The sequence below is a fragment of the Elgaria multicarinata genome, chromosome 8 (assembly GCF_023053635.1).
Source record: "Elgaria multicarinata webbii isolate HBS135686 ecotype San Diego chromosome 8, rElgMul1.1.pri, whole genome shotgun sequence".
NCBI classification, from domain to species: domain Eukaryota; kingdom Metazoa; phylum Chordata; class Lepidosauria; order Squamata; family Anguidae; genus Elgaria; species Elgaria multicarinata.
In genome coordinates, this window is record NC_086178.1 from 7,711,814 (window position 1) to 7,723,933 (window position 12,120).

Genomic DNA, 12,120 nt, shown 5'->3' on the forward strand with positions numbered 1-12,120 from the left:
GATGGCCTTGTAGGCCCCTTCCAACTCTGCTATTCTATGATTCTATGAAATGCATGTTGCACATGCTCAGAGGGCAATGTGCTGTGAAGCAACACTAAAATATGGCGCTAAAGGAGTTGGCAGAGGTAATCTCTTGCCTGTGAGCCCAGAAAAGCTTGGGGCTGGACCCTGCCTCTAAAGGCTTTATAGAGGAGCTTGGTTCTCATACTACACTATCTCAGTACCAAATTCCTGCCGATGGCTGGCAGGCCAGAAGCAAGAGTCGGTGAATGACTCGTTGCGCCAGTTGCAGCTGCACTGCAGAAATCACCAAGTCCCCTTTGAGAAATTTCTTGCAGGAAGCGCTTGCAGTATCCAGCTTCCCGTTGCCATGGATGAAGGATACTTTCCATTCATCGCCTTTCATTCATCTCCCGGCTACGTGTGGCTGGCTACCGATGGAGCTTGTTCCTAGGAGACGGGAACATGGGCATTCGCTGTTCTAGGGAGAAGCCAGAGAAGCGTCTCTCGCTCGCTCGCTTTTCTATTCCATTCTCATTCCAAAAATAGTGAGAGAGGAGGAGGGAAGGCCTCTGAAGCCGCATAAGAAGCAAATATCCAAAGAATTGATTTGCAAGTGAAAAGTTCTGCACATCCGGGCAAAATACTTGTTTTGCCTGGTTGTGCCTTCTGTTCAACTTCCACGCATGTAAGTGACTGGGAGCGGTACGTGGTGTGCCCTTCCCATTTTATTCTAACAACAACCTTGTGAGGTTGTTACGGGAGTATGACCCTGTTCAGATGACATGCTAAGCCAGGACGGTGAGCTAAACATAATGGCTTAGCGTGTCGTGTGAACCATTCCTAACCATGGTGGCTGCATAACCACTTTTTAAACAGGCTCACTAACCATATGCTGCAAAAGGATTAGTGGCCTAACCATAGCTTAGCGTGTCATCTGAACAGGCCCAATGACTGGCCCAAGGTCTCCCAGACTGCAATAATTTATAGACACTTACCTGGGAAAAAGCCCCATTGAACACAACAGGATTTACTTCTTAGGAGATATGCATACGATTGCACCATTAGTGAGCTTCGTGACTGAACAGGGATTTGAACCTGGGACTCCCAAGTCTGAGTCCAATGTGCTACCCACTACACTGTCTTTCTTCATATGGACCTGTGCAGTAGTGGGTCCTTGTCTATCGACCCAGAACTGTTCTTCAGCTTCTGCTGGTTGCAGGAAGCATCGTTGCTCCTATCCTATGCAGGAGCAGAGTGACCAGATCCAAAAGAGGGCAGGGCTCCTGCAGCTTTAACTATTCTGATAAAGAGGGAATTTCATCAGGTGCTGCCTGCACACAAATGACACCTGCTGAAATTCCCCTTTCTATGCAACTGTTAAAGATACAGGAGCCCTGTCCTCCTTTCCATATGGTCACCCTAAATTAAAAACTGCCACTCAGCAATCAGTGGTTATATAATGCAAGCTCCTTCAGAAGCTAGAGCAAGGTAAGCTATTGCAGGTGAGATAGGAGCTGGAGGCTCAGAAGGCTGAACTTCAGCTAGCTGTGCCTACAATAATAGGAGGCAGCAAAAAAACTTGCTTAGAATCATAGAATAGCAGAGTTGGAAGGGGCCTACAAGGCCATCGAGTCCAACCCCTGCTCAATGCAGGAATCCACCCTAAAGCATCCCTGACAGATGGTTGTCCAGCTGCCTCTTGAAGGCCTCTAGTGTGGGAGAGCCCACCACCTCCCTAGGTAACTGGTTCCATTGTCGTACTGCTTTAACAGTCAGGAAGTTTTTCCTGGTGTCCAGCTGGAATCTGGCTTCCTTTAACTTGAGCCTGTTATTCCGTGTCCTGCCCTCTGGGAGGATCGAGAAGGATCAAGCAAGGATCACTTGCTTGGCCAGTGATCCTTGGAGCGAGAACATGGGTGGGAGAAGTAAACAAGCCTGTTCCTGTTTCTACCCATGAAATATTGGTGAGCATGAAATTCCTATGAAGGTGCTCCTTATAAAAGTCTTTGTTCAGCTTAAGGATTTAACTCAGGCTACAATGCCCACCCAGCAAAGTGAAAAGATTTCGACCCCAAGTAAAAACATGGCTTTTTAACGAAGCCTTTAATGGTTAAATTCACTGAGATGGCACATTGTTTTAACTGTTTTAATTGTTTTTACGACTTTTTAATTATATATTGTTTTTAACTTGGTTCATGGTTTAATTTGTTTTTAGCTGTGTATATCTATTGTTTTATACTGTATGCTTTTATCTGTATGCCGCCCTGAGATCTTAATGATAAAGGGCGGGATATAAATGTTTCAAATAAATAAATAAATAAAACACCCACATGCACAAAACAGACTTACAAGGCCTGACTGTTACCCAGGACACAATCGACTACAAGAGAGAATAGAATTTATTTATTACATTTTTATACCGACCGCCCAATAGCTGAAGCTCTCTGGGCGGTTCACAAAAATTAAAACCACAATAAAACTACCAACAGGTTAAAAACACAAATACAAAATACAGTATCAAAAGCACAACTAGGATAAAACCACGCATCAAAAATTGATATAAGATTAAAATACAGAGTTAGAACAGTAAAATTTAAATTTAAGTTTAAAACAACAGATCACTCGTTGTCACCTACAATTCCCAGCTAAAACCACCCAAATGTGTCAGTGATGATTTATAGACCATCCTGGACAATGAAATTTCCCTCTCACAGGCCTTGGTGGCTAGCCTGTAATTGCTTATAGGTAGCCAATTAATTAATGGAATTGTTTTAATGTGGGTTAAGGGTTTTAATGGAATTATTTTATATGTTATTGTAAAGCGCCTCGATGCCAGAAATGGTGAGGCGGTGCTATAAAAATGCTTTAAATAAATAATAAATACATACCACCACCCCCAAACTAAAACAGCTACTCGCTAGCAACCATTGTTCACGCTGAGTTTAATTCGGATTAAGCTCCCATCCTCACTGAGGACTTAATTCAGATAAAAATTTTATTAACGATTTGGACGAGGAGGTGCAGGGAACGCTTATCAAATTTGCTGATGACACAAAATTGGGTGGGATAGCTAATACCCTGGAAGACAGAAACAAACTTCAAAGTGATCTTGACAGGCTGGATTGCTGGGCTGAAAACAACAGAATGCAATTTAATAGGGATAAAAGCCAAGTTCTACATTTAGGGAATAGAAACCAAAGGCACAGTTACAAGATGGGGGATACTTGGCTCAGCAACACTACAAACGAGAAGGATCTTGGAATTGTTGTAGATCACAAGCTGAATAGGAGCCAACAGTGCGACATGGCTGCAAAAAAGGCAAAGGCTATTTTGGGCTGCATTAGTAGAAGTACAGCTTCCAAATCACGTGAGGTACTGGTTCCTCTTTATTCGGCCCTGGTTAGGCCTCATCTAGAGTATTGCGTCCAGTTCTGGGCTCCACAATTCAAGAAGGACACAGACAAGCTGGAGCGGGTTCAGAGGAGGGCAACCAGGATGATTAGGGGTCTGGAAACAAAGCCCTATGAAGAGAGACTGAAAGAACTGGGCATGTTCAGCCTGGAGAATGGAAGATTGAAGGGAGACATGACAGCACTCTTCAAATACTTCAAAGGTCGTCACACAGGAGGGCCAGGATCTCTTCTCGATCCTCCCAGAGTGCAGGACACGGAATAACGGGCTCAAGTTACAGGAAGTCAGATTCCAGCTGGACATCAGGAAAAACTTCCTTACTGTTAGAGCAGTACGACAATGGAATCAGTTGCCTGGTGAGGTTGTGGGCTCTCCCACACTAGAGGCCTTCAAGAGGCAGCTGGACAATGATCTGTCAGGGATGCTTTAGGGTGGATTCCTGCATTGAGCAGGGGGTTGGACTCGATGGCCTTGTAGGCCCCTTCCAACTCTGCTATTCTATGATTCTATGAAACCAGCCATAACTATAAAGGAGCTCTCCCTGGTGCTGAACCTAGTTTGGGGACAGGGCCCAGCAGTTTGGAGAGCTCAGAGCTCTGAATGAAACCCAGAACGGATCCGTAGCCCCACCGAAACCGGAGCCACCAGCCTCCACTGATTCTAGGATGACACCCCCCCCCTGTTTTCCTGCAGCAGAACGTCACTCACTGACTCCGTGCCACGGTCAGTACACGCATGCGTCCCACTACCCCCACCCACCCCCTCGGGCCCGAAGCCTTTGCGCCCCATTCCATTTTGTCCCTCGCGAGGCGCCGTCAATTTCGCCAGCTCCCTCCGGAAGCGGAAGCGGCGAGCCGAGGTGGCGGCGCGTGAGAGAAGAGCGTGAGAGAAGATGGCGTCCCGCGGCGCCGCTGCCAAGCGAGGAGCCGGTTCCGGGGGCTCTCGGGGCCCTGAGCCCCAAGAAGAGCCGCCTCCCCCGCTCCAGGCCGTGCTGGTCGCCGACAGCTTCAACCGCCGCTTCTTCCCCGTTTCCAAGGACCGGCCCCGGGTGAGCGGCTGGCGGGCATAGGAGGGGGGGATACAGACAGCTGCCGCCGGAGGCCTCGGCCTCTTCCCCGATCCTCCGCCGCCGAGGCGGTTCGGCCTTCGGGAAGCTGTAGCGCTTGTCTGAAAGTAATGGCACCCCGCGGGCAAAGAAGGCGCTGACTAGTTCTGGTCAGCATTTGAAATCCCTCCTTGTCCGCTCCTAGAATCATAGAATCGCAGAGTTGGAAGGGGCCTCTAAGGCCATCGAGTCCAACCCCCCGCTCAATGCAGGAACCCACCCTAAAGCATCCCTGACAGAGGGTTGTCCAGCTGCCTCTTGAAGGCCTCGAGTGTGGGAGAGCCCACCACCTCCCTAGGGAACTGATTCCATTGTCATACTGCTCTATCAGTCAGGAAGTTTTTCCTGATGTCCAGCTGGAATCTGGCTTACTTTAACTTGAGCCTGTTATTCCATGTCCTGCACTCTGGGAGGATTGAGAAGAGATCCTGGCCCTCCCCTGTGTGACAACCTTTTAAGTATTTGAGGAGTGCTCTCATGTCTCCCCTCCATCTTCTCTTCTCCAGGCTAAACCTGCCCAGTTCTTTCAGTCTCTCTTCATAGGGCTTTGTTTCCAGACCCATGATCATCCTGGTTGCCCTCCTCTGAACACGCTCCTTGTCCCCATTTAAAGTTATTATTATTAATAATATTAATATTATTAATAATATTTATACAGCGCCATCAATTTTCATGGCGCTGTACAGAATAAAACAAAGCAAATCAATCTGCCATATGGCTTACAATCTAAAATCACCGTAACAGACAGGGAAGGGAGGGGGAAAACCAATAGGGGTAGGGGACATTAAAACTAAATATAGACCTCTGAAGGCACAATCCCATGCACATTTAGGGCTTTCCCTCTCACCCCGCCCCCGTCTAAACATGCGTAGGGTTATGCCCTAAAAAGAGCAACTGGCATAATTTATTCATTCATTTATATCCCACCTTCCCCACTCCCCTGCAAGGAGGCTTATATAGTCCTGCTCTTCATTTTATCTTCACAACAAGCTTGTGAGGTAGGTTAGACCATACAACCCTTTTGTGTCAGTCAAGTGGGGAATGTGGTTGGGGTGCAACGCCTATCAACCAAAGCCAGTGGTGGGGGATGATGGAAGTTGTGGTCCAGCAACAGTTGGAGGGGCACATGTTCCTCACCTCTCAAGCCTCCTTTAGTGGCCTAGATGGACCAACCTGTCCAGACTGTTGGTCTATCTAGGCCGCTGTTATTCATTCTTACTGGTGGGGGTTGTCCAGGGTCATGGGCACTGTTTTCTCTGTCACCTGCTACCTGGTCCTTTGAACTGGAGATGGCAGGGATTGCACCCAGAACCCTCTATATGCAAAGTACATGCTCTGTCGCTGATATGTCCTCAAAGTAGCAGTAAAAGGAACAGCTAGCGTAGTAATGTTTTGGTGCAACTTCAATGTTCCTTTTCTCTATTGTCCTTCCCCTCGAACTCTTGTTTCTGAGTGCATTGTATACCATGCCTTCAGCTCCCCCGCCCCACCCCCAACTTTCCTTATCTCCTGGAGTCTCTTCCCAGTTCTCAGCCTGCCCTGCAAAGATAATCTTCTAGACACTCAGACTTGTGTGTGGTTTGAATCGCAACCAGGCTGACAACTTGTGCTTTTCTCACTGACGTTCTCACAGCTTTGTGCCCGAAGCACTTGGAATGTACATGAACATTCTGCATGATCATATCAGGTCAACTGGTCAGGACAGGGGATTACTGACAAGTGTGTGATACAATATAGATGTTGGTGTTTTATGTCCTTTTTGCAGTCAGTGTAAGAAAAAAATAGCTTATTTTATTCAGTCTTGCAGTCAGCAATGGGCAAGTTGGGTCAAGCCTCTTCACCATTTATACCTTACGTGTCCACCTTCTTGTGGAGAAAAGCACTTGGCTTTTGCTAACTGAGGGACAGGAAAAGGAACAGAAGACTTTTTCTCACCGCTATATCTTCATGCTAGGGAAGGTTTCATCTGTCCACTTCAATGGCAGATAGGAAGACAGCTGTTAAAGCAGGAGATTCTTTTCATGTGGGTGAAAAAGGATGGCTGACTTGCCCAAAGTCTCAGTGGAATGTAGGGTTGCTAACATTTTTACTGGCTCTGCCTATAAGATTGGCTTCACATGCAGAAAACTAACAGGAAATTCAAGTTTCTGGGCCTAATGAATTCCTGCAGATGTTCCACTAGAACATTTAGAATGCCAGATAAAAATGTCCCCAAAATGGGACTATGTTGAATCTATTTTGTCTATTCTAGAGAGTGCTATAGAGATGAGGGTCATCTGATGTAAGAAAAGTTTACATATGGTTTCTTTTTGTTGTCTTGAGGACATTTTAGCCACCCACTCCTCTCCTGTCAGACTTTAAGTGGTAAGAGTCCATGTAGATGATTCTGTTTAAAAGACTTGCAACATTCATCCTGTAAGAAATGACTTGTAGCGTGCCTTTAGATTTCATTCAGAACACCTTCCTCCTGCTCTAATCAGAGAGTTTTAGATTCTCTTTTCTGCTCATTCATGTTCTGTTGCAGGACATATTGAAGATGGATAGTCTCCAGTCTCCCCGCATTCAGCACCACAAACATTTTGTACACATTCATGCCACTAACCATGGAAAAAGAAAAAGGCCTTTGGGAGAATTTTGGAGGGCTATAGAGATTCCATTGTTTTCGCTTAAAGAGAGCCAGATTAAGCCAGCGTTTTAATCAAGCCTACAAAATTACTGGTCTCCTGGGGGATGGCAGAGGAAGTATGAAGAGCTCTGTTGTTCTGTGCTGGGCATAGAGGAGGGGTTTTCTCTCCTTTGACAACCCTCTTAGTTTCTAGATTGGATACAGAGAAGGGGCGGAGCACTAAATCCCTCTTCCACCAGCTTGCCCACTAACTCAGCGGCATGGGATTCCTTATCACCTGTGCCTGATGAATGCAAGGCTCAGTTAAACCCTCTTCCCTCAGTAGAGCATAAGTTTGCATCTTTTAAAGTGAGGAGAATAATGTTCACTGCAGTAGAAGGATTTGTACTGAGACTTGCCTGTTTGTTGGTGGAGACAGTAGTCTTTCTGGGAACCTTGAACAGCGTGCCTTCCTTTGAAATGAATGGTTAGTATGGAAGACGTTTCACCCATTGTTCTTGTTCTTTTTGAAGTGGGAGAAATATGCCCATATTAGAGAGTACTTGTATTCTGCATCATGGTTGATAAACTGGCTTTTCTGGACAGTCTTCTGTAGCGAGTTGCTTACCTGCACAGAATTAATTGCTGATGCAATTTCATTGTTTATAGTTTGCAAAAAAAATTCCTTCTTAAGAACATCTATCCATTATTACCTTCTGAAAGTAGTAGCTGGGCTTAGTCACAGTTTGGGAGAAGCTTTACAAATGAAAGAGAACTGCTTAAGAGAACCTCAGTTTGAGAATTCACCACAAGGGAAATCTCTTCATGTTTGGTACTGATTCATTGGAGCTGTTTGAAAGAGAGGACAGCCCACCATGGGTTATTTAATCCACAGTGAGGCTGCAGCGTATGCGGGGCATGTGTGGCCACGATTTCGAATGTGCAAGCCCTGTCATGTGAACCTGGTGAGCGTCTGTTATGAAAGGGTTGTACAACCCTCTGATAACCCATGGCCTGTTTTAGGATTATATGAGGGTTGTTTAATCCTCACATAACCCATGCTCACCAGGTTCACATGACACAACAACCTCTGAGCAGGAGTCGTTATTGTTGGCCTTGATGATGTTAGCAATATGCTCCTCAGAACACTTTTTTGCATATCTTATTGTCTGCTTACATCTCCTTTGTGCAAATTTGTGCTTCCTTTTGTTTTCCTCAATTGGGCAAGCCTGTTTTTTGAAGGAAGCCCACTTTTCTCTAACAGCTTCCTTGACACTGTTCATTAACCTCACCAGTGACCTCTTGGACTTGCTGCTACCTTTCCTAGCCTGTGGTATGCATTTTAGCTGAGCTTCTATTGTCGTGGTTTTCAGTAGCCTCCAAACTGTTTGAAGGGATTCGAACTTCTTGACTGTCCTTTTCAACTTCTTTTTCACCACTTCCCTCATTTTTAGAGAGGTTTTCTCTTTTGTAGTATGATGTGGCTGTGTTGGACTTTCTGGGCAATTTTCCACATAAATATATATTAAATCTGATAGCATTGTGGTCACTGTTTCCAATTGGTTCAACAGAATTTACATCTCGTAGTAGGTCCTGGACAACACCATCTAGGATTAAATCCAAGGTTGTTGCCTCCGCACTGGTTGGTTCCATGACCAGCTGTTCGAGGGTGCAGCCATTTAGGACATCTTTGTTATGATCAGAACATGCATTTATCTAATCAATGTGGGGATAATGGAAGTCACTCATTATTATAACGCTTTGTCATTTGGAGGCTTCCCCTGATTTCATTCTCCATTTCAAGGTCACCCTGAGCCTTCTGGTCTGGGGGACAATAGCATGTTCCTAGTACTAAAAGAGTTTTGGAGCCCGGTATTGTCACCCACAGTATTTCTGTGGAAGAGTCTGCCCCTTCTGGATGTCCTAATCAGCTCGATGCTATTACCCTCTTAGATGTACAAAGCAACACCTTCTTCAGTATGCCCTTCCTGTGGAGTTTATATCCAGAGATGACCGTATTCCACTGGTTCTCTCCGTTCCACCAGGTTTCCATAATGCTCACTATGTCCAGGTTCTCCTTTAAAACCAAGTACTCCAATTCTTCCATTTTGGCTAGGAGGCTTCTAGCATTTGCATAGAAACACCTATATATGGAGTCCCTACTCAGAGGTTTCTGCCATGTGCATCTTCTGCTATGGCACTTAGATCTCTTTGATACACTATTTTGTTTCCCCATATGTTCATGGTCTATTTCTTCCCCTTCTACATTTGGGCAATTGAAAACATTTTCATCCCATAAGGATGATTTAACCCAAACTTGATGCTTCTCATCTCCTGTCAGCTTTTCCCCAGGGTTTAGTTTAAAAGCTGCTTTGCCACCTTTTTATGTTTAGTGCCAGCAGTCCGGTTCCATTTTGGTTTAAGGAAGCCTGTCCCTCTTGTACAGGCCTGTGCTGTCCCAAAACGTTTCCCAGTGCTTAACCCCTCCTCCTTGCACCACCATCTCATCCATGCATTGAGACTCCTCAGCTTGCTCTGCATGTGGAACAGGTAGCATTTCAGTGAAAGCCACCTTAGTGGTCCTGGATTTCAACCTCCTACCTAGCAACCTAAATTTGGCTTCCAAGACCTCACGACTACATCTCCCCACATCATTGGTACCAATATGGAGCACAACCACAGGCTCCACCCAGGCATTGTCTATTAGGCTATCTAGATGGCGTGTGAGATCCACAACCTTCACACCAGGCGGGCAATTTACGATGTGGTCTACATGCCCGTCACTAACCCAGCTGTCTATATGTCTAAAGATTGAATTACCTACTACTGCAAGCCCCCACACCCCGGAAGCACATCCTTGGCGTAAGAGAATATTTGCTCATTTCCCAAGCCTGGCTAGCATGGCTGTATTGCAACACCATTATTAAACCAACTCAGAGGTCATAAAATCCTGTGCAAGGTAACGGAGACTCTTGGGGTTTCTCTGCTACTGGATATAATTGATATTTGACTAAACTTCCCAAACAAAATAAAATTCAACTTGGCTGTGATATTAAAGAAAAGAAAAGCATTAATCTAACGAGCTATAGATATCCAGTGCTGTTTCAGTAGCATACGTGTTATAAACCTGATCATTGGGTTGTTAATTTCAGGGTCAAACTATGTTAAATGCTTCATTACTTTCAATGTATTTGGGTCTTTTTTTAATAGCAGCCATGAGAGACCTGTTTAAGATTGTGGCCATGGAGAGGGGAGGTTAACCCATTCCCTACACACTGCAGTCTAGAGGAATATCATCCCTTTGAAGCTGCTATTTGCCATGGTAGGGAAAAGCACCAATAGGAGGGGCTGGGGGTGGGGAGTTTCAAGATTGCATTGTGGGAAGAAAGGGTGGGGGATTAAGCCACTCCTTGCTTTGGCCCTGATCCTAATCACACGCCCCTCCCCCCGCCATGGCTGTTATTCTTTATTTCAAAAATGACAGGCACATTAAATGCCATCACACTTTTAATATAATGTGTCGTTTGACCCAGTTCCAGTCTTTTTGTTGATCGGATGTGTTGGCTGTGTGACACTGCTAGCAGAATTGTAGAATGCCGTGTATTTCTGGCTGACTTTTCTTTGCTTCCTTAGGCTCTGATTCCTCTGGCAAATGTGGCTATGATAGATTACACCCTGGAGTTCCTAACAGCATCTGGGGTGGAGGAAACCTTCGTCTTCTGCTGTTGGAAGTCAGCAGAGATCAAGGAGCATTTACAGTAAGAGCAGACACCTTTTCCGGTTTACCCAAGCCAGGAGCATCTTCCCTTCATCTGTCAGTCCTTCTGAGCTTTCTCTAATGGTAGCCGCTCTTGCTGCTGATGGATGTTTGATTTTCGTAGGTCAGAGATGGTCAGCCCCCAGAACCTCTTGCTTCAAGTGACATAGGCAGGCAGGGCTTTGCTGCGCTCATGAGAAGGACCTGGAGGGTCCTCCTAGGCCTGGAGGGACCACAGTCAGATCTCCTACAAGACCTCCTTGTACTTCTATCTGCTTTTGTAGAATCATAGCGTTTTAGAGTCAGAAGAAGCCTTAGGAGACATCTAATCTACTGCTGAGTGCAGGAACCTCGCTAGTTGTGGCACCCAGAACAGGACACAGTTCTCCAGATGTGGCCTGACCATCATAGAATAGAGTTCCAGCTGCATGAACATGCACTGTTGGAGTGAGGGCTGCATTTGTGACTGAGGCAGTAAGTGAGACGTGGCAGGAGGGCGAAGGGAGAGTTGTTAGAGGAGTAAACGGATAATTTGAGGCCTTCCCAATATCCACTGGGGTAGCTGAAAATACATTTTTTTCCTAAAAGGCAGATGTGCAAACTCTCTCATTGAGACCTACTCAGGAGAGGTTCCTGGCAGATGCTTCCTTTTGCATCTCATATGCAAGGCAACATTACTACCTTCCACAACATAACTCTGCATTCAAATAAGTGTGAACCCACTCCAAATTACAGTGTTATAAAGAATAAACTGGGCTAAGCAGCCTTGTGTAGGTGTCTTTATACTCTGTTCACGTAGATAAATGTAGCGATTTGGGTTTTTAAAGTTGATTCTTTGTGCTTGAAGGCTCAGGATGACAAACATCAATTTAGTACGACACAGGGGTCTGTGTGTCTTAAAGGCTTCACTGGGTGAGTGGGTGAATAGACTACCTAAAATGTATCTGTGTGGGGAGGGACAAAGAGAAATAGTTTTTAAAATAAATTCAAAGTAATAACAACTCGCCCACACGTAGAGAACACTTATAGCTTAACCCTTTACATTTTCACTTGTAGGTAAAGCCCTGCATCCTGCCAAGTAGCTGTGCCTAGAATTGCAGCCTTGGTTCCTCTTAGTATGGGAAGGAAGCAGCATAAGAGAATCAGTTGTGGGTTGGTGTATTTCCATGCCTCCCTTTTTATTTTGCACCATCAGGGAGTTGGGTATTCATGGAGTGATGAAAGGAGGAGGCCAGGAAG

General features: G+C 45.5%; 1 protein-coding gene across 1 annotated transcript in view; it reads left to right on the forward strand.

Moving 5' to 3' along the window:
* Positions 1 to 4,299: 4,299 nt before the first annotated feature.
* Positions 4,300 to 12,120, forward strand: part of EIF2B5 (eukaryotic translation initiation factor 2B subunit epsilon) — a 41,629-nt gene continuing 33,808 nt past the window's right edge. The window contains exons 1-2 of the mRNA XM_063131801.1: positions 4,300 to 4,462; positions 10,758 to 10,882. Of these exons, the coding sequence (XP_062987871.1) occupies positions 4,307 to 4,462; positions 10,758 to 10,882 (281 nt within the window). The 5' untranslated portion in view covers positions 4,300 to 4,306. The remainder of the gene's footprint in view (positions 4,463 to 10,757; positions 10,883 to 12,120) is intronic.